Source organism: Oncorhynchus keta, chromosome 15, assembly GCF_023373465.1.
Source record: "Oncorhynchus keta strain PuntledgeMale-10-30-2019 chromosome 15, Oket_V2, whole genome shotgun sequence".
NCBI lineage: Eukaryota > Metazoa > Chordata > Actinopteri > Salmoniformes > Salmonidae > Oncorhynchus > Oncorhynchus keta.
In genome coordinates, this window is record NC_068435.1 from 2302656 (window position 1) to 2326941 (window position 24286).

A 24286-nucleotide genomic window follows, 5' to 3' on the forward strand; every position below is an offset into this window, starting at 1 on the left:
CCTGGCATGGCACAGTGCTATATTAACCAGACCATCCCCCCTGGACCATGGCACAGTGCTATATTAACCAGACCATCCCCTGGCATGGCACAGTGCTATAACCAGACCATCCCCTGACACAGTGCTATATTAAGACCATCCCCTGGTACAGTGCTATATTAACCAGACCATCCCCTGGACAGTGCTATATTAACCAGACCATCCCCTGGCACAGTGCTATATTAACCAGACCATCCCCTGATACAGTGCTATATTAACCAGACCATCCCCTGGCACAGTGCTATATTAACCAGACCATCCCCTGCCTGGCACAGTGCTATATTAACCATACGTAGAATGTATGCACACATGACTGTAAGTCGCTTTGGATAAAAGCGTCTGCTAAATGGCATTATTATTATTATTGGCATGGCACAGACCATCCCCTGGTACATGCTATATTAACCAGACCATGGTACATTATATTAACCAGACCATCCCCTGACACAGTGCTATATTAACCAGACAATCCCCTGGTACAGTGCTATATTAACCAGACCATCCCCTGACACAGTGCTATATTAACCAGACCATCCCCTGGCACAGTGCTATATTAACCAGACCATCCCCTGACACAGTGCTATATTAACCAGACCATCCCCTGACACAGTGCTATATTAACCAGACCATCCCCTGACACAGTGCTATATTAACCAGACCATCCCCTGGTACAGTGCTATATTAACCAGACCATCCCCTGACACAGTGCTATATTAACCAGACCATCCCCTGGCACAGTGCTATATTAACCAGACCATCCCCTGACACAGTGCGGTGAGGGGGATGGAGGAGACCATCCTGCTAGGCACAGTGGGTGAGGGGATGGAGAGTGAGGGGATGGAGACCATCCCCTGAGGGGGATGGAGTGGGTGAGGGGGATGGAGAGGGATGGAGGAGAGGATCAGACTGCTAGAGGAGAGGGTGAGGGGATGGAGAGGGTGAGGGGGATGGAGAGGGTGAGGGGGATGGAGAGGGGGGGGATGGAGGAGAGGATCAGACTGCCAGAGGAGAGGGTGAGGGGGATGGAGAGGGTGAGGGGGATGGAGAGGGTGAGGGGGATGGAGGAGAGGATCAGACTGCTGGAGGAGAGGGTGAGGGGGATGGAGGAGAGGATCAGACTGCTAGAGGAGAGGGTGAGGGGGATGGGGTGAGGGGGATGGACAGGGTGAGGGGGATGAGGATCAGACTGGAGGACAGGGTGAGGGGGATGGACAGGGTGAGGGGGATGGACAGGGTGAGGGGGATGGAGGAGAGGATCAGACTGCTGGAGAAGAGGGTGAGAGGGATGGACAGGGTGAGGGGGATGGACAGGGTGAGGGGGATCAGGTGAGGGGGATGGAGGAGAGGATCAGACTGCTGGAGGAGAGGGTGAGGGGGATGGACAGGGTGAGGGGGATGGACAGGGTGAGGGGATGGAGGTGAGGATAAGACTGCTGGAGGAGAGGGTCAGACTGCTAGAGGAGAGGATTAGACTGCTGGGGATGGATCAGACTGCTGAGGGGGATGGACAGGGTGAGGGGATGGAGGAGAGGGATCAGACTGCTGGAGGAGAGGATCAGACTGCTAGAGGAGAGGGTCAGACTGCTGGAGGAGAGGGTCAGACTGCTAGAGGAGAGGGTCAGACTGCTAGAGGAGAGGGTCAGACTGCTAGAGGAGAGGGTCAGACTGCTAGAGGAGAGGGTCAGACTGCTAGAGGAGAGGATCAGACTGCTAGAGGAGAGGATCAGACTGCTAGAGGAGAGGGTCAGACTGCTAGAGGAGAGGGTCAGACTGCTAGAGGAGAGGGTCAGACTGCTAGAGGAGAGGGTCAGACTGCTAGAGGAGAGGGTCAGACTGCTAGAGGAGAGGGTCAGACTGCTAGAGGAGAGGATCAGACTTCTAGAGGAGAGGGTGAGGGGGATGGAGGAGAGGTTCAGACTGCTAGAGGAGGGGGTGAGGGGGATGGACAGGGTGAGGGGGATGGACAGGGTGAGGGGGATGGACAGGGTGAGGGGGATGGACAGGGTGAGGGGGATGGAGAGGGTTAGGGGGATGGACAGGGTGAGGGGTATGGACAGGGTGAGGGGGATGGAGGAGAGGATCAGACTGCTAGAGGGGGTGAGGGGATGAACAGGGGGATGAACAGGGTGAGGGGGATGGACAGGGTGAGGGGGATGGACAGGGTGAGGGGGATGGACAGGGTGAGGGGGATGGAGGGGAGGATCAGACTGCTAGAGGAGAGGGTGAGGGGGATGGACAGGGTGAGGGGGATGGACAAGGTGAGGGGGTGGAGGAGAGGATCAGACTGCTAGAGGAGAGGGTGAGGGGGATGGACAGGGTGAGGGGGATGGACAGGGTGAGGGGGATGGACAGGGTGAGGGGGATGGAGGAGAGGATCAGACTGCTAGAGGAGAGGGTGAGGGGAATGGACAGGGTGAGGGGGATGGACAGGGGGAGGGGGATGGAGGAGAGGATCAGATCAGATCCTGCTAGAGGAGGGGGTGAGGGGGATGGAGGAGAGGATCAGACTGCTAGAGGACAGGGTGAGGGGGATGGACAGGGTGATGGGGGGATGGAGGGGGATGGAGGATCAGACTGCTGGAGGAGAGGGTGGACAGGGGGGGGATGGAGAGGGTGAGGGGGATGGACAGGGTGAGGGGGATGGGGATGGGGGAGAGGATCAGACTGCTGGAGGAAAGGTTGAGGGGGGTGGCGTGTGACAGAATAACCCACAAGACAGCCGGCCACAGCTGTATCCCCTCTAGCACCAGGGTCAGTGCACACTCAAATGTTGTTTTTTGCCATCATTGTAAGCCTGCCACACACACTATACGTTACATTTATTAAACATAAGAATGAGTGTGAGTTTGTCACAAAACCTTTGGATAGTGGGAAGTGACAAAGAGCTCTTGTAGGACCAGACCACAAAATATAATAATCAATCATTTTGCTCTTTATTTAACCATCTTACATATAAAACCTTACTTGTTCATCAAAATTGTGAATAACTCACCACAGGTTAATGAGAAGGGTGGGCTTGAAAGGACGCACATAACTCTGCAATGTAACTTCTTATGGCTGGGGGCAGTATTGAGTAGCTGGATGAGTAGCTTGGATGAATAAGGTGCCCAGAGTAAACTGCCTGCTCCTTAGTCCCAGTTGCGAATATATGCATATTATTAGTATAGTTGGATAGAAAACACTCTGAAGTTTCTAAAACTGTTTGAATGATGTCTGTGAGTATAACAGAACTCATATGGCAGGTAAACACCTGAGAAAAAAATCCAACCAGGAAGTGGGAAATCTGAGGTTGGTCGATTTATTGAAGATACAGTGGGATAATTGGTCATGTTGCACTTCCTAAGGTTTCCACTAGCTGTCGACCGTCTTTATAAACTTGTTTGAGGCTTCTACTGTGAAGGGGGGCTGAATGAGAGGGGAATGAGTCAGAGGTCTGCCAGCAGCCACGAGCTGGTCACGTGCATTCACATGAGAGGTAGCTCCCGTTCCATTAGCTTTTCTCAAGACAAAGGAATTCTCCGGTTGGAACATTATTGAAGATTTATGTTAAAAACATCCTAAAGATTGATTCTATACTTCGTTTGACATGTTTCTACGGACTGTAACGGAACTTTTTGACATTGTCTGCAACTAGTGAACGCGCTTCGTGAGTTTTGATTTGTTTACCAAACAAAAGTAGCTATTTGGACATAAATGATGGACATTATCGGACAAATCAAACATTTATTGTGGAACTGGATTCTGATGAAGAAAAATGGCTGTGTTTTTCTGTGACTTGGCTCTGGCCTAACATAATCGTTTGTGGTGCTTTCGCTGTAAAGCCTATTTGAAATCGGACACTGTGGTGGGTTGACCAACAAGATTACCTTTAAAATGGTATAAGATACTTGTATGTTTGAGGAATTTTAATTATGAGATTTCTGTTGTTTTGAATTTGGCACCCTGCACTTTCACTGGCTGTTGTCATATCGATCCCGTTAATGGGATCTCAGCCCTAAGAAGAGAGAGAGCGAGAGAGCGAGACAGAGGAAGTGAGAGAGAGAGGAAGTGAGAGAGAGAGAGAGGACGAGAGAGAGAGGACGAGAGAGAGAGAGAACGTGAGAGTGTTCCTACCAGCTGAATGGCGATCATGAGGACAGTCTTGAGGGAGAAGGTTCTGTCACACAAATCAAACAGGTCTTCCAGACTGGGTCCCAGCAGCTCCAGAACCATGGCATTATACTTCCCACAGGGCCCGAAGTAGAATACCTGGGGGACGCCCTCTGGAGATGGAGAGAGACACAGACGGTGAGTAAAACTGAACTGATTTAAAGAAAACAAGATGGTAGGGTTAGGTTGTTAAGAAAAAATATTTTGGGGACAAAATAACAACAATTTCTTCAGCAGGTGAAGAACCAGCTAAAATTTAAAAAATAAAAAATAAAACTGATCTGTTTTAGGACCCTGTCTTTCAAAGATAATTCGTAAAAATTCAAATAAATTCACATATCTTCATTGTAAAGGGTTTAAACACTAGTTTCCATGCTTGGTCAATGAACCATAAACAATTAATGAACTGTCGTTAAGACACAGCTTACAGACGGTAGGCAATTAAGGTCACAGTTATGAAAACTTAGGACACTAAAGGGGCCTTTCTACTGACTCTGAAAAACACCAAAAGAAAGATGCCCAGGGTCCCTGCTCATCTGCGTAAACGTGCCTTAGGCATGCTGCTAGGAGGCATGAGGACTGCAGATGTGGCAAGGGCAATAAATTGCAATGTCCGTACTGTGAGACGCCGAAGACAGCACTACAGGGAGACAAGACAAACAGCTGATCATCCTCGCAGTGGCAGACCACGTGTAACAACACCTGCACAGGATCAGTACATCTGAACATCACACCTGCAGGACAGGTACAGGATGGCAACAACAACTGCCCGAGATACACCAGGAACGCACAATCCCTCCATCAGTGCTCAGACTGTCCGCAATAGGCTGAGAGATGCTGGACTGAGGGCTTGTAGGCCTGTTGTAAGGCAGGTCCTCACCAGACATCAACGACAACAATGTTGCCTATGGGCACAAACCCACCGTCGCTGGACCAGACAGGACTGTCAAAAAGTGCTCTTCACTGACGAGTCGTGGTTTTGTCTCACCAAGGGTGATTGTCGGATTCGCGTTTAAAGTCGAAGGAATGAGCGTTACACCGAGGCCTGTACTCTGGAGTGGGATCGATTTGGAGGTGGGGGGGTCTGTCATGGTCTGGGGCGGTGTGTCACAGCATCATCGGACTGAGCTTGTTGTCATGTGCGTTACAGGGAAGACATCCTCCTCCCTCATGTGGTACCCTTCCTGCAGGCTCATCCTGACATGACCCTCCAGCATGACAATGCCACCAGCAATACTGCTCGTTCTGTGCGTGATTTCCTGCAAGACAAGAATGTCAGTGTTCTGCCATGGCCAGCGAAGAGCCCGGATCTCAATCCCATTGAGCACGGCCGGGACCTGTTGGATCGGAGGGTGAGGGCTAGGGCCATTCCCCCCAGAAATGTCCGGGAACTAGCAGGTGCCTTGGTGGAAGAGTGGGGTAACATCTCACAGCAAGAACTGGCAAATCTGGTGCAGTCCATGAGGAGGAGATGCACTGCAGTACGTAATGCAGCTGGTGGCCACACCAGATACTGACTGTTACTTTTGATTTTGACCCCCCTTTGTTCAGGGACACATTATTCCATTTCTGTTAGTCACATGTCTGTGGAACTTGTTCAGTTTATGTCTCAGTTGTTGAATCTTATGTTCATACAAATATTTACACATGTTAAGTTTGCTGAAAATAAACACAGTTGACAGTGAGAGGACGTTTCGTTTTTTTGCTGAGTTAGGAGTGCTAGGAGTCCGTTCTTACACCAGGTGAAAAGACCTTGATCTGGGACAACATCAGTAACAAGGCAAAGGGACACACACGTAAATACATATTTCAAACACCGTTTGGCCACCAGAATGGGTAAGAACTGGACAAACAGTTTCAGCGGAAAGAATGAGGATCTACAACTGTAGCAGTGAAACTAAAATAACCTGGAGCTATACATCAGAAAGATCACATTCAGACTGCAGCTCTAACACTCAGACCACCTTCAGACTGCAGCTCTAACAGCCAGACCACCTTCAGACTGCAGCTCTAACAGCCAGACCACCTTCAGACTGCAGCTCTAACAGCCAGACCACCTTTAGACTGCAGCTCTGACGGTCAGACCACCTTCAGACTGCAGCTCTAACAGTCAGATCACATTCAGACTGCAGCTCTAACAGTCAGACCACCTTCAGACTGCAGCTCTAACAGCCAGACCACCTTCAGACTGCAGCTCTAACAGCCAGACCACCTTCAGACTGCAGCTCTAACAGCCAGACCACCTTCAGACTGCAGCTCTAACAGTCAGATCACATTCAGACTGCAGCTCTAACAGTCAGACCACCTTCAGACTGCAGCTCTAACAGCCAGTCAGACCACCTTCAGACTGCAGCTCTAACAGTCAGACCACCTTCAGACTGCAGCTCTAACAGTCAGACCACCTTCAGACTGCAGCTCTAACAGCCAGACCACCTTCAGACTGCAGCTCTAACAGTCAGCTCTAACAGTCAGCTCTAACAGTCAGCTCTAACAGCCAGTCAGACCACCTTCAGACTGCAGCTCTAACAGCCAGACCACCTTCAGACTGCAGCTCTAACAGTCAGCTCTAACAGCCAGTCAGACCACCTTCAGACTGCAGCTCTAACAGTCAGATCACATTCAGACTGCAGCTCTAACAGCCAGTCAGACCACCTTCAGCACCTCATTTGCACACACTGTATATAGACTTTACTGTTGTGTTATTGACTTTACGTTTGTTTATCCCATCTGTAACTCTGTTATTTTTGTTGCACTGCTATGCTTTATCTTGGTCTGGGTCGCAGTTGTAAATGATGTCTCAACTGGCCGACCTGGTTAAATAAAGGGTTATATATATAAACACCTGGTTAAATAAAGGGTTATATATATATAAACACCTGGTTAAATAAAGGGTTAGGGTTGTAAATGATGTCTCAACTGGCCGACCTGGTTAAATACAGGGTTATATATATAAACACCTGGTTAAATAAAGGGTTATATATATAAACACCTGGTTAAATACAGGGTTATATATATATAAACACCTGGTTAAATACAGGGTTATATATATATAAACACCTGGTTAAATACAGGGTTATATATATAAACACCTGGTTAAATACAGGGTTATATATATATAAACACCTGGTTAAATACAGGGTTATATATATATAAACACCTGGTTAAATAAAGGGTTATATATATAAACACCTGGTTAAATAAAGGGTTATATATATAAACACCTGGTTAAATACAGGGTTATATATATAAACACCTGGTTAAATACAGGGTTATATATATAAACACCTGGTTAAATACAGGGTTATATATATAAACACCTGGTTAAATAAAGGGTTATATATATAAACACCTGGTTAAATACAGGGTTATATATATATAAACACCTGGTTAAATAAAGGGTTATATATATAAACACCTGGTTAAATACAGGGTTATATATATATAAACACCTGGTTAAATACAGGGTTATATATATATAAACACCTGGTTAAATACAGGGTTATATATATAAACACCTGGTTAAATAAAGGGTTATATATATAAACACCTGGTTAAATAAAGGGTTATATATATAAACACCTGGTTAAATACAGGGTTATATATATAAACACCTGGTTAAATAAAGGGTTAGGGTTATATATATAAACACCTGGTTAAATAAAGGGTTATATATATAAACACCTGGTTAAATAAAGGGTTAGGGTTATATATATAAATACCTGGTTAAATAAAGGGTTATATATATAAACACCTGGTTAAATAAAGGGTTATATATATAAACACCTGGTTAAATAAAGGGTTATATATATAAACACCTGGTTAAATAAAGGGTTATATATATATATAAACACCTGGTTAAATAAAGGGTTAGGGTTATATATATAAATACCTGGTTAAATAAAGGGTTATATATATAAACACCTGGTTAAATACAGGGTTATATATATAAACACCTGGTTAAATACAGGGTTATATATATAAACACCTGGTTAAATAAAGGGTTATATATATAAACACCTGGTTAAATACAGGGTTATATATATAAACACCTGGTTAAATAAAGGGTTATATATATATAAACACCTGGTTAAATACAGGGTTATATATATAAATACCTGGTTAAATAAAGGGTTATATATATAAACACCTGGTTAAATAAAGGGTTATATATATAAACACCTGGTTAAATAAAGGGTTATATATATAAACACCTGGTTAAATAAAGGGTTATATATATAAACACCTGGTTATAAATAAAACCTGGTTAAATAGGGTTATATATATAAACACCTGGTTAAATACAGGGTTATATATATAAACACCTGGTTAAATAAAGGGTTATATATATATAAACACCTGGTTAAATACAGGGTTAGATATATAAATACCTGGTTAAATAAAGGGTTATATATATAAACACCTGGTTAAATACAGGGTTATATATATAAACACCTGGTTAAATAAAGGGTTATATATATAAACACCTGGTTAAATAAAGGGTTATATATATAAACACCTGGTTAAATAAAGGGTTATATATATAAACACCTGGTTAAATACAGGGTTATATATATAAACACCTGGTTAAATAAAGGGTTATATATATATAAACACCTGGTTAAATAAAGGGTTAGGGTTGTAAATGATGTCTCAACTGGCCGACCTGGTTAAATACAGGGTTATATATATAAACACCTGGTTAAATAAAGGGTTATATATATAAACACCTGGTTAAATAAAGGGTTATATATATAAACACCTGGTTAAATAAAGGGTTATATATATAAACACCTGGTTAAATAAAGGGTTATATATATAAACACCTGGTTAAATAAAGGGTTATATATATAAACACCTGGTTAAATAAAGGGTTATATATATAAACACCTGGTTAAATAAAGGGTTATATATATAAACACCTGGTTAAATAAAGGGTTATATATATAAACACCTGGTTAAATAAAGGGTTATATATATATATAAACACCTGGTTAAATAAAGGGTTAGGGTTGTAAATGATGTCTCAACTGGCCGACCTGGTTAAATACAGGGTTATATATATAAACACCTGGTTAAATAAAGGGTTAGGGTTATATATATAAACACCTGGTTAAATAAAGGGTTATATATATAAACACCTGGTTAAATAAAGGGTTATATATATAAACACCTGGTTAAATAAAGGGTTATATATATAAACACCTGGTTAAATAAAGGGTTATATATATATATAAACACCTGGTTAAATAAAGGGTTAGGGTTGTAAATGATGTCTCAACTGGCCGACCTGGTTAAATACAGGGTTATATATATAAACACCTGGTTAAATAAAGGGTTAGGGTTATATATATAAACACCTGGTTAAATAAAGGGTTAGGGTTATATATATAAACACCTGGTTAAATAAAGGGTTATATATATATAAACACCTGGTTAAATAAAGGGTTATATATATAAACACCTGGTTAAATAAAGGGTTATATATATAAACACCTGGTAAAATAAAGGGTTATAAATATATAAACACCTGGTTAAATAAAGGGTTATATATATAAACACCTGGTTAAATAAAGGGTTATATATATAAACACCTGGTTAAATAAAGGGTTATATATATATATATAAACACCTGGTTAAATAAAGGGTTATAAATATAAACACCTGGTTAAATAAAGGGTTATATATATAAACACCTGGTTAAATAAAGGGTTATATATATAAACACCTGGTTAAATAAAGGGTTATAAATATAAACACCTGGTTAAATACAGGGTTATATATATAAATACCTGGTTAAATAAAGGGTTATATATATAAATACCTGGTTAAATAAAGGGTTAGGGTTATATATATAAATACCTGGTTAAATAAAGGGTTGGGGTTATATATATAAATACCTGGTTAAATAAAGGGTTATATATATAAATACCTGGTTAAATAAAGGGTTATATATATAAACACCTGGTTAAATACAGGGTTATATATATATATAAACACCTGGTTAAATAAAGGGTTATATATATAAACACCTGGTTAAATAAAGGGTTATATATATATAAACACCTGGTTAAATAAAGGGTTATATATATATAAACACCTGGTTAAATACAGGGTTATATATATAAACACCTGGTTAAATACAGGGTTATATATATATAAACACCTGGTTAAATAAAGGGTTATATATATAAACACCTGGTTAAATACAGGGTTATATATATAAACACCTGGTTAAATAAAGGGTTATATATATAAACACCTGGTTAAATAAAGGGTTATATATATAAATACCTGGTTAAATAAAGGGTTATATATATAAATACCTGGTTAAATAAAGGGTTGGGGTTATATATATAAATACCTGGTTAAATAAAGGGTTATATATATAAATACCTGGTTAAATAAAGGGTTATATATATAAACACCTGGTTAAATAAAGGGTTATATATATAAATACCTGGTTAAATAAAGGGTTGGGGTTATATATATAAATACCTGGTTAAATAAAGGGTTATATATATAAATACCTGGTTAAATAAAGGGTTATATATATAAACACCTGGTTAAATACAGGGTTATATATATATAAACACCTGGTTAAATAAAGGGTTATATATATAAACACCTGGTTAAATACAGGGTTATATATATATAAACACCTGGTTAAATAAAGGGTTATATATATAAACACCTGGTTAAATAAAGGGTTAGGGTTGTAAATGATGTCTCAACTGGCCGACCTGGTTAAATACAGGGTTATATATATAAACACCTGGTTAAATAAAGGGTTATATATATAAACACCTGGTTAAATAAAGGGTTATATATATATAAACACCTGGATTAAATACAGGGTTATATATATATAAACACCTGGTTAAATACAGGGTTATATATATAAACACCTGGTTAAATAAAGGGTTATATATATAAACACCTGGTTAAATAAAGGGTTATATATATAAACACCTGGTTAAATAAAGGGTTATATATATAAACACCTGGTTAAATAAAGGGTTATATATATAAACACCTGGTTAAATACAGGGTTATATATATAAACACCTGGTTAAATACAGGGTTATATATATAAACACCTGGTTAAATACAGGGTTATATATATAAACACCTGGTTAAATAAAGGGTTATATATATAAACACCTGGTTAAATACAGGGTTATATATATAAACACCTGGTTAAATACAGGGTTATATATATAAACACCTGGTTAAATACAGGGTTATATATATAAACACCTGGTTAAATACAGGGTTATATATATAAACACCTGGTTAAATACAGGGTTATATATATAAACACCTGGTTAAATAAAGGGTTATATATATAAACACCTGGTTAAATACAGGGTTATATATATAAACACCTGGTTAAATACAGGGTTATATATATAAACACCTGGTTAAATAAAGGGTTATATATATAAACACCTGGTTAAATACAGGGTTATATATATAAACACCTGGTTAAATACAGGGTTATATATATAAACACCTGGTTAAATACAGGGTTATATATATAAACACCTGGTTAAATAAAGGGTTATATATATAAACACCTGGTTAAATACAGGGTTATATATATAAACACCTGGTTAAATACAGGGTTATATATATAAACACCTGGTTAAATACAGGGTTATATATATAAACACCTGGTTAAATACAGGGTTATATATATAAACACCTGGTTAAATACAGGGTTATATATATAAATATAAAATGTAAATGAAAAATACAAATCTCACACAATAAGTCTTGGTCTATAGTAGTGTACTATATAGGGAATAGGGCTCTGGTCTATAGTAGTGTACTATATAGGGAATAGGGCTCTGGTCTATAGTAGTGCACTATATAGGGAATAGGGCTCTGGTCTATAGTAGTGTACTATATAGGGAATAGGGCTCTGGTCTATAGTAGTGTACTATATAGGGAATAGGGCCCTGGTTAAAAGTAGTGTACTATATAGGGAATAGGGCTCTGGTCTATAGTAGTACCACTATATAGGGAATAGGGCCCTGGTTAAAAGTAGTGTACTATGTAGGGAATAGGGCTCTGGTCTATAGTAGTACCACTATATAGGGAATAGGGCCCTGGTCTATAGTAGTACCACTATATAGGGAATAGGGCTCTGGTCTATAGTAGTGTACTATATAGGGAATAGGGCTCTGGTCTATAGTAGTGTACTATATAGGGAATAGGGCTCTGGTCTATAGTAGTGTACTATATAGGGAATAGGCTCTGGTCTATAGTAGTGTACTATATAGGGAATAGGGCTCTGGTCTATAGTAGTACACTATATAGGGAATAGGGCTCTGGTCTATAGTAGTGTACTATATAGGAATAGGGCTCTGGTCTATAGTAGTGTACTATATAGGGAATAGGGCTCTGGTCTATAGTAGTGTACTATATAGGGAATAGGGCCCTGGTCTATAGTAGTGTACTATATAGGGAATAGGGCTCTGGTCTATAGTAGTGTACTATATAGGGAATAGGGCTCTGGTCTATAGTAGTACCACTATATAGGGAATAGGGCTCTGGTCTATAGTAGTGTACTATATAGGGAATAGGGCTCTGGTCTATAGTAGTGTACTATATAGGGAATACGGCTCTGGTCTATAGTAGTGTACTATATAGGGAATAGGGCTCTGGTCTATAGTAGTACACTATATAGGGAATAAGGCTCTGGTCTATAGTAGTGTACTATATAGGGAATAAGGCTCTGGTCTATAGTAGTGTACTATATAGGGAATAGGGCTCTGGTCTATAGTAGTACACTATATAGGGAATAGGGCCCTGGTCTATAGTAGTACCACTACATAAGGAATAGGGCTCTGGTCTATAGTAGTACTATATAGGGAATAGGGCTCTGGTCTATAGTAGTACCACTATATAGGGAATAGGGCCCTGGTCTATAGTAGTACCACTATATAGGAATAGGGCCCTGGTCTATAGTAGTACCACTATATAAGGAATAGGGCTCTGGTCTATAGTAGTACCACTATATAGGAATAGGGCTCTGGTCTATAGTAGTACCACTATATAGGGAATAGGGCCCTGGTCTATAGTAGTACCACTACATAGGGAATAGGGCTCTGGTCTATAGTAGTACCACTATATAGGAATAGGGCTCTGGTCTATAGTAGTACCACTATATAGGGAATAGGGCTCTGGTCTATAGTAGTGTACTATATAGGAATAGGGCTCTGGTCTATAGTAGTGTACTATATAGGGAATAGGGCTCTGGTCTATAGTAGTGTACTATATAGGAATAGGGCTCTGGTCTATAGTAGTACCACTATATAGGAATAGGGCTCTGGTCTATAGTAGTACCACTATATAGGAATAGGGCTCTGGTCTATAGTAGTACCACTATATAGGTAATAGGGCTCTGGTCTATAGTAGTACCACTATATAGGAATAGGGCTCTGGTCTATAGTAGTACCACTATATAGGGAATAGGGCTCTGGTCTATAGTAGTGTACTATATAGGAATAGGGCTCTGGTCTATAGTAGTACCACTATATAGGAATAGGGCTCTGGTCTATAGTAGTGTACTATATAGGGAATAGGCTCTGGTCTATAGTAGTACACTATATAGGAATAGGGCTCTGGTCTATAGTAGTGTACTATATAGGGAATAGGGCTCTGGTCTATAGTAGTGTACTATATTGGTAATAGGGCTCTGGTCTATAGTAGTACTATATAGGGAATAGGGCTCTGGTCTAAAGTAGTACTATATAGGGAATAGGGCTCTGGTCTATAGTAGTGCACTACATAAGGAATAGGGCTCTGGTCTATAGTAGTACCACTATATAGGGAATAGGGCCCTGGTCTATAGTAGTGTACTATATAGGGAATAGGGCTCTGGTCTATAGTAGTGCACTATATAGGAATAGGGCTCTGGTCTATAGTAGTACCACTATATAGGGAATAGGGCCCTGGTCTATAGTAGTACCACTATATAGGGAATAGGGCTCTGGTCTATAGTAGTACCACTATATAGGGAATAGGGCTCTGGTCTATAGTAGTACCACTATATAGGGAATAGGGCTCTGGTCTATAGTAGTGTACTATATAGGGAATAGGGCTCTGGTCTATAGTAGTACCACTATATAGGGAATAGGGCCCTGGTCTAAAGTAGTGTACTATATAGGGAATAAGGCTCTGGTCTATAGTAGTACACTATATAGGGAATAGGGCTCTGGTCTATAGTAGTGTACTATATAGGGAATAGGGCTCTGGTCTATAGTAGTGTACTATATTGGTAATAGGGCTCTGGTCTATAGTAGTGTACTATATAGGGAATAGGGCTCTGGTCTAAAGTAGTGCACTACATAAGGAATAGGGCTCTGGTCTATAGTAGTGTACTATATAGGAATAGGGCTCTGGTCTATAGTAGTGTACTATATAGGAATAGGGCTCTGGTCTATAGTAGTGTACTATATAGGGAATAGGGCTCTGGTCTATAGTAGTGTACTACATAAGGAATAGGGCTCTGGTCTAAAGTAGTGCACTATATAGGGAATAGGGCTCTGGTCTATAGTAGTGCACTATATAGGGAATAGGGCTCTGGTCTATAGTAGTACCACTATATAGGGAATAGGGCTCTGGTCTATAGTAGTGTACTATATAGGGAATAGGGCTCTGGTCTATAGTAGTGTACTATATAGGGAATAGGGCTCTGGTCTAAAGTAGTGCACTATATAGGGAATAGGGCTCTGGTCTATAGTAGTGTACTATATAGGGAATAGGGCTCTGGTCTAAAGTAGTGCACTATATAGGGAATAGGGCTCTGGTCTAAAGTAGTGCACTACATAAGGAACGTAGTGCACTATATAGGGAATAGGGCTCTGGTCTATAGTAGTGTACTATATAGGGAATAGGGCTCTGGTCTATAGTAGTACCACTATATAGGGAATAGGGCTCTGGTCTATAGTAGTGTACTATATAGGGAATAGGGCCCTGGTCTGTAGTAGTACCACTATATAGGGAATAGGGCTCTGGTCTATAGTAGTACCACTATATAGGGAATAGGGCTCTGGTCTATAGTAGTGTACTATATAGGGAATAGGGCTCTGGTCTATAGTAGTACCACTATATAGGGAATAGGGCTCTGGTCTATAGTAGTGTACTATATAGGGAATAGGGCCCTGGTCTGTAGTAGTACCACTATATAGGGAATAGGGCTCTGGTCTATAGTAGTACCACTATATAGGGAATAGGGCTCTGGTCTATAGTAGTGTACTATATAGGGAATAGGGCTCTGGTCTATAGTAGTACCACTATATAGGGAATAGGGCTCTGGTCTATAGTAGTGTACTATATAGGGAATAGGGCTCTGGTCTATAGTAGTGTACTATATAGGGAATAGGGCTCTGGTCTATAGTAGTGTACTATATAGGGAATAAGGCTCTGGTCTATAGTAGTGTACTATATAGGGAATAGGGCTCTGGTCTATAGTAGTGTACTATATAGGGAATAGGGCTCTGGTCTAAAGTAGGGCACTATATAGGGAATAGGGCTCTGGTCTATAGTAGTACCACTATATAGGGAATAGGGCCCTGGTCTGTAGTAGTACCACTATATAGGGAATAGGGCTCTGGTCTATAGTAGTACCACTATATAGGGAATAGGGCTCTGGTCTATAGTAGTGTACTATATAGGGAATAGGGCTCTGGTCTATAGTAGTACCACTATATAGGGAATAGGGCTCTGGTCTATAGTAGTGTACTATATAGGGAATAGGGCCCTGGTCTGTAGTAGTACCACTATATAGGGAATAGGGCTCTGGTCTATAGTAGTACCACTATATAGGGAATAGGGCTCTGGTCTATAGTAGTGTACTATATAGGGAATAGGGCTCTGGTCTATAGTAGTACCACTATATAGGGAATAGGGCTCTGGTCTATAGTAGTACTATATAGGAATAGGGCTCTGGTCTATAGTAGTGTACTATATAGGGAATAGGGCTCTGGTCTATAGTAGTGTACTATATAGGGAATAAGGCTCTGGTCTATAGTAGTGTACTATATAGGGAATAGGGCTCTGGTCTATAGTAGTACACTATATAGGGAATAAGGCTCTGGTCTATAGTAGTGTACTATATAGGGAATAAGGCTCTGGTCTATAGTAGTGTACTATATAGGGAATAGGGCTCTGGTCTATAGTAGTACACTATATAGGGAATAGGGCCCTGGTCTATAGTAGTACCACTACATAAGGAATAGGGCTCTGGTCTATAGTAGTGTACTATATAGGGAATAGGGCTCTGGTCTGTAGTAGTACCACTATATAGGGAATAGGGCTCTGGTCTATAGTAGTGTACTATATAGGGAATAGGGCTCTGGTCTATAGTAGTGTACTATATAGGGAATAAGGCTCTGGTCTATAGTAGTGTACTATATAGGGAATAGGGCTCTGGTCTATAGTAGTACACTATATAGGGAATAAGGCTCTGGTCTATAGTAGTGTACTATATAGGGAATAAGGCTCTGGTCTATAGTAGTGTACTATATAGGGAATAGGGCTCTGGTCTATAGTAGTACACTATATAGGGAATAGGGCCCTGGTCTATAGTAGTACCACTACATAAGGAATAGGGCTCTGGTCTATAGTAGTGTACTATATAGGGAATAGGGCTCTGGTCTATAGTAGTACCACTATATAGGGAATAGGGCCCTGGTCTATAGTAGTACCACTATATAGGGAATAGGGCCCTGGTCTATAGTAGTACCACTACATAAGGAATAGGGCTCTGGTCTATAGTAGTGTACTATATAGGGAATAGGGCTCTGGTCTATAGTAGTACCACTATATAGGGAATAGGGCCCTGGTCTATAGTAGTACCACTACATAAGGAATAGGGCTCTGGTCTATAGTAGTACCACTACATAAGGAATAGGGCTCTGGTCTATAGTAGTACCACTATATAGGGAATAGGGCCCTGGTCTATAGTAGTACCACTATATAGGGAATAGGGCTCTGGTCTATAGTAGTACCACTATATAGGGAATAGGGCTCTGGTCTATAGTAGTACCACTATATAGGGAATAGGGCCCTGGTCTATAGTAGTACCACTATATAGGGAATAGGGCTCTGGTCTATAGTAGTACCACTATATAGGGAATAGGGCCCTGGTCTATAGTAGTACCACTATATAGGGAATAGGGCTCTGGTCTATAGTAGTACCACTATATAGGGAATAGGGCTCTGGTCTATAGTAGTACCACTATATAGGGAATAGGGCTCTGGTCTATAGTAGTGTACTATATAGGGAATAGGGCTCTGGTCTATAGTAGTACCACTATATAGGGAATAGGGCCCTGGTCTAAAGTAGTGTACTATATAGGGAATAAGGCTCTGGTCTATAGTAGTACACTATATAGGGAATAGGGCTCTGGTCTATAGTAGTGTACTATATAGGGAATAGGGCTCTGGTCTATAGTAGTGTACTATATTGGTAATAGGGCTCTGGTCTATAGTAGTGTACTATATAGGGAATAGGGCTCTGGTCTAAAGTAGTGTACTATATAGGGAATAGGGCTCTGGTCTATAGTAGTGCACTACATAAGGAATAGGGCTCTGGTCTATAGTAGTACCACTATATAGGGAATAGGGCCCTGGTCTATAGTAGTGTACTATATAGGGAATAGGGCTCTGGTCTATAGTAGTGCACTACATAAGGAATAGGGCTCTGGTCTATAGTAGTACCACTATATAGGGAATAGGGCCCTGGTCTATAGTAGTACCACTATATAGGGAATAGGGCTCTGGTCTATAGTAGTACCACTATATAGGGAATAGGGCTCTGGTCTATAGTAGTACCACTATATAGGGAATAGGGCTCTGGTCTATAGTAGTGTACTATATAGGGAATAGGGCTCTGGTCTATAGTAGTACCACTATATAGGGAATAGGGCCCTGGTCTAAAGTAGTGTACTATATAGGGAATAAGGCTCTGGTCTATAGTAGTACACTATATAGGGAATAGGGCTCTGGTCTATAGTAGTGTACTATATAGGGAATAGGGCTCTGGTCTATAGTAGTGTACTATATTGGTAATAGGGCTCTGGTCTATAGTAGTGTACTATATAGGGAATAGGGCTCTGGTCTAAAGTAGTGCACTACATAAGGAATAGGGCTCTGGTCTATAGTAGTGTACTATATAGGGAATAGGGCTCTGGTCTATAGTAGTGTACTATATAGGGAATAGGGCTCTGGTCTATAGTAGTGTACTATATAGGGAATAGGGCTCTGGTCTATAGTAGTGTACTACATAAGGAATAGGGCTCTGGTCTAAAGTAGTGCACTATATAGGGAATAGGGCTCTGGTCTATAGTAGTGCACTATATAGGGAATAGGGCTCTGGTCTAAAGTAGTGCACTATATAGGGAATAGGGCTCTGGTCTATAGTAGTGTACTATATAGGGAATAGGGCTCTGGTCTATAGTAGTGTACTATATAGGGAATAGGGCTCTGGTCTAAAGTAGTGCACTATATAGGGAATAGGGCTCTGGTCTATAGTAGTGTACTATATAGGGAATAGGGCTCTGGTCTAAAGTAGTGCACTATATAGGGAATAGGGCTCTGGTCTAAAGTAGTGCACTACATAAGGAACGTAGTGCACTATATAGGGAATAGGGCTCTGGTCTATAGTAGTGTACTATATAGGGAATAGGGCTCTGGTCTATAGTAGTCTACTATATAGGGAATAGGGCTCTGGTCTATAGTAGTGTACTATATAGGGAATAGGGCTCTGGTCTATAGTAGTGTACTATATAGGGAATAGGGCTCTGGTCTATAGTAGTACCACTATATAGGGAATAGGGCTCTGGTCTATAGTAGTACCACTATATAGGGAATAGGGCTCTGGTCTATAGTAGTGTACTATATAGGGAATAGGGCTCTGGTCTAAAGTAGTGCACTATATAGGGAATAGGGCTCTGGTCTAAAGTAGTGCACTATATAGGGAATAGGGCTCTGGTCTATAGTAGTACCACTATATAGGGAATAGGGCTCTGGTCTATAGTAGTGCACTATATAGGGAATAGGGCTCTGGTCTAAAGTAGTGCACTATATAGGGAATAGGGCTCTGGTCTAAAGTAGTGCACTATATAGGGAATAGGGCTCTGGTCTATAGTAGTGCACTATATAGGGAATAGGGCCCTGGTCTATAGTAGTGCACTATATAGGGAATAGGGCTCTGGTCTATAGTAGTGCACTATATAGGGAATAGGGCTCTGGTCTATAGTAGTGCACTATATAGGGAATAGGGCTCTGGTCTATAGTAGTGTACTATATAGGGAATAGGGCTCTGGTCTATAGTAGTGTACTATATAGGGAATAGGGCTCTGGTCTATAGTAGTGTACTATATAGGGAATAGGGCTCTGGTCTATAGTAGTGTACTATATAGGGAATAGGGCTCTGGTCTATAGTAGTGTACTATATAGGGAATAGGGCTCTGGTCTATAGTAGTACCACTATATAGGGAATAGGGCTCTGGTCTATAGTAGTGTACTATATAGGGAATAAGGCTCTGGTCTATAGTAGTGTACTATATAGGGAATAGGGCTCTGGTCTATAGTAGTACACTATATAGGGAATTGGGCTCTGGTCTATAGTAGTGTACTATATAGGGAATAGGGCTCTGGTCTATAGTAGTGCACTATATAGGGAATAGGGCTCTGGTCTAAAGTAGTGCACTATATAGGGAATAGGGCTCTGGTCTAAAGTAGTGCACTATATAGGGAATAGGGCTCTGGTCTATAGTAGTGCACTATATAGGGAATAGGGCCCTGGTCTATAGTAGTGCACTATAGGGAATAGGGCTCTGGTCTATAGTAGTGCACTATATAGGGAATAGGGCTCTGGTCTATAGTAGTGCACTATATAGGGAATAGGGCTCTGGTCTATAGTAGTGTACTATATAGGGAATAGGGCTCTGGTCTATAGTAGTGTACTATATAGGGAATAGGGCTCTGGTCTATAGTAGTGTACTATATAGGGAATAGGGCTCTGGTCTATAGTAGTGTACTATATAGGGAATAGGGTTCTGGTCTATAGTAGTGTACTATATAGGGAATAGGGCTCTGGTCTATAGTAGTACCACTATATAGGGAAGAGGGCTCTGGTCTATAGTAGTGTACTATATAGGGAATAGGGCTCTGGTCTATAGTAGTGTACTATATAGGGAATAGGGCTCTGGTCTATAGTAGTACACTATATAGGGAATTGGGCTCTGGTCTATAGTAGTGTACTATATAGGGAATAGGGCTCTGGTCTATAGTAGTACCACTATATAGGGAATAGGGATCTGGTCTATAGTAGTACCACTATATAGGGAATAGGGCTCTGGTCTATAGTAGTGTACCTTATAGGGAATAGGGATCTGGTCTATAGTAGTGCACTATATAGGGAATAGGGCTCTGGTCTATAGTAGTGTACTATATAGGGAATAGGGCTCTGGTCTATAGTAGTACCACTATATAGGGAATAGGGCTCTGGTCTATAGTAGTGTACCTTATAGGGAATAGGGATCTGGTCTATAGTAGTACCACTATATAGGGAATAGGGCTCTGGTCTATAGTAGTGTACTATATAGGGAATAGAGCTCTGGTCTATAGTAGTGTACTATATAGGGAATAGGGCTCTGGTCTATAGTAGTGTACTATATAGGGAATAGGGCTCTGGTCTATAGTAGTGTACTATATAGGGAATAGGGCTCTGGTCTATAGTAGTGTACTATATAGGGAACAGGGCTCTGGTCTATAGTAGTGCACTATATAGGGAATAGGGCTCTGGTCTATAGTAGTGTACTATATAGGGAATAGGGCTCTGGTCTATAGTAGTACCACTATATAGGGAATAGGGCTCTGGTCTATAGTAGTGTACTATATAGGGAATAGGGCTCTGGTCTATAGTAGTGTACTATATAGGGAATAGGGCTCTGGTCTATAGTAGTACACTATATAGGGAATTGGGCTCTGGTCTATAGTAGTGTACTATATAGGGAATAGGGCTCTGGTCTATAGTAGTGCACTATATAGGGAATAGGGCTCTGGTCTATAGTAGTGTACTATATAGGGAATAGGGCCCTGATCTATAGTAGTGTACTATATAGGGAATAGGGCTCTGGTCTATAGTAGTGTACTATATAGGGAATAGGGCTCTGGTCTATAGTAGTACCACTATATAGGGAATAGGGATCTGGTCTATAGTAGTACCACTATATAGGGAATAGGGCTCTGGTCTATAGTAGTGTACCTTATAGGGAATAGGGATCTGGTCTATAGTAGTGCACTATATAGGGAATAGGGCTCTGGTCTATAGTAGTGTACTATATAGGGAATAGGGCTCTGGTCTATAGTAGCACCACTATATAGGGAATAGGGCTCTGGTCTATAGTAGTGTACCTTATAGGGAATAGGGATCTGGTCTATAGTAGTACCACTATATAGGGAATAGGGCTCTGGTCTATAGTAGTGTACCTTATAGGGAATAGGGCTCTGGTCTATAGTAGTACCACTATATAGGGAATAGGGCTCTGGTCTATAGTAGTGTACCTTATAGGGAATAGGGATCTGGTCTATAGTAGTGCACTATATAGGGAATAGGGCTCTGGTCTATAGTAGTGTACTATATAGGGAATAGGGCTCTGGTCTATAGTAGTACCACTATATAGGGAATAGGGCTCTGGTCTATAGTAGTGTACCTTATAGGGAATAGGGATCTGGTCTATAGTAGGGCACTATATAGGGAATAGGGTCCTGGTCTATAGTAGTGCACTATATAGGGAATAGGGCCCTGATCTATAGTAGTACACTATATAGGGAATAGGGCTCTGGTCTATAGTAGTGTACCTTATAGGGAATAGGGATCTGGTCTATAGTAGGGCACTATATAGGGAATAGTGTGTCATTTCAGATGCATCCAAGGATTCAATACCATATTCTTACAACCTTCTATTGTCATAATTCACTGACCTGAACTCCCCAGCTGTTTATAGAACCTGTACTCCAGGTGGAGCTGTGGGGCCCGGGACTTGATGGGCTCCTGGAAATGAGAAAAACAACATGAGGGTTTAGAGGATAAGTTTAACCACACAGGATGTTCTGAACAGCTAGCAGAGAGTAGGCAGGGAGCATCTTTAGGTCTACGTACAGCTAGCAGAGAGCATCTTTAGGTCTACGTACAGCTAGCAGAGAGTAGGCAGGGAGCATCTTTAGGTCTGCGTACAGCATCTTTAGGTCTACGTACAGCTAGCAGAGAGCATCTTTAGGTCTACGTACAGCTAGCAGAGAGGAGGCAGGGAGCATCTTTAGGTCTACGTACAGCTAGCAGGGAGCATCTTTAGGTCTACGTACAGCTAGCAGAGAGCATCTTTAGGTCTACGTACAGCTAGCAGAGAGCATCTTTAGGTCTACGTACAGCTAGCAGAGAGCATCTTTAGGTCTACGTACAGCTAGCAGAGAGCATCTTTAGGTCTACGTACAGCTAGCAGGGAGCATCTTTAGGTCTACGTACAGCTAGCAGAGAGCATCTTTAGGTCTACGTACAGCTAGCAGAGAGCATCTTTAGGTCTACGTACAGCTAGCAGAGAGCATCTTTAGGTCTACGTACAGCTAGCAGAGAGCATCTTTAGGTCTACGTACAGCTAGCAGAGAGCATCTTTAGGTCTACGTACAGCTAGCAGAGAGCATCTTTAGGTCTACGTACAGCTAGCAGGGAGCATCTTTAGGTCTACGTACAGCTAGCAGGGAGCATCTTTAGGTCTACGTACAGCTAGCAGAGAGCATCTTTAGGTCTACGTACAGCTAGCAGGGAGCATCTTTAGGTCTACGTACAGCTAGCAGGGAGCATCTTTAGGTCTACGTACAGCTAGCAGGGAGCATCTTTAGGTCTACGTACAGCTAGCAGGGAGCATCTTTAGGTCTACGTACATGTAGTAGTATCAGGGGTTGGGCGATTTTACGATGGCATCATCTATCGTCGATGGTGAATCACGATGTCACAAAGGATGGTTTAGCATACCGTAAAACGTCAATTAAACACAGAGTCTCAAATAGCAGAATGTCCCTTTAAATGGCCGGGCAACGACACACATTTCAGCAAACAAACGCCTTTTTTAACCAAATGCTGGGGTCTAAATGAATAGCTTACGAGGTTTAAGGTTTGATTTGTTACATTACTCAGTAATGGCTTGGAAAAAAATATGGCAATCATCCATTTTTGTTGCCAGAAAGAAAATTCTATCCATCTGGCTGGATCTCTAAGCTGGAGCTGTCGGAGCTGACCTCTCTCTCGGTGTCGGTGTGCGTCTGTGTGCGTCATGCATGTCTATGGTGTACTATGGTGTACTATGCGACCTGAGCCACTTTGGTTCTGAAATCACCATCACACACTTATGAATCAAGACTAACTTTACATTTTGTTTGCAGATTTTTTTGAGCTCATAATGTATCAATGTTTATAGTTTACAAATTAGCTATGACATAAACAATGATTGGTGATGGGTGATTCCCTTCTAATCAGGGACTGATTTAGACCTGGGACACCAGGTGGGTGATTCCCCTCTAATCAGGGACTGATTTAGACCTGGGACACCAGGTGGGTGATTCCCCTCTAATCATGGACTGATTTAGACCTGGGACACCAGGTGGGTGATTCCCCTCTAATCAGGGACTGATTTAGACCTGGGACACCAGGTGGGTGATTCCCCTCTAATCAGGGACTGATTTAGACCTGGGACACCAGGTGGGTGATTCCCCTCTAATCAGGGACTGATTTAGACCTGGGACACCAGGTGGGTGATTCCCCTCTAATCATGGACTGAATTAAACCTGGGACAACAGATCAACCCCCCTCCTGTCTCTGCCAGGTCCTGTCTCGTACAACAGATCAACCTGTCTCTCCCAGGTCCTGTCTCATACAACAGATCAACCCCCCTCCTGTCTCTCCCAGGTCCTGTCTCGTACAACAGATCAATCCGAATACCCGAGCAGACCAGGTGAAAGATCTGCCCTTGAGCAAGGCACTGAACCCTAATTTGCTCCAGGGGTTCCATACTATAGCTGACCC

The 24286-nt window shown here is 41.5% G+C and overlaps 1 protein-coding gene across 4 annotated transcripts in view; it reads right to left on the reverse strand.

Moving 5' to 3' along the window:
* LOC118381226 (casein kinase I-like) overlaps nucleotides 1-24286 on the reverse strand; it is an 85248-nt gene that overhangs the window by 47703 nt on the left and 13259 nt on the right. For all 4 annotated transcript variants that reach the window (XR_008064532.1, XR_008064531.1, XM_052462756.1 and 1 more), the window contains exons 3-4: nucleotides 22192-22261; nucleotides 4153-4301 (exon numbers count right to left, since the gene is read on the reverse strand). Coding sequence is in view for 2 of the 4 variants with exons in the window: in XM_052462756.1 (XP_052318716.1) it covers nucleotides 4153-4301; nucleotides 22192-22261 (219 nt within the window). In the remaining 2 variants the exon portion in view is untranslated. The remainder of the gene's footprint in view (nucleotides 1-4152; nucleotides 4302-22191; nucleotides 22262-24286) is intronic.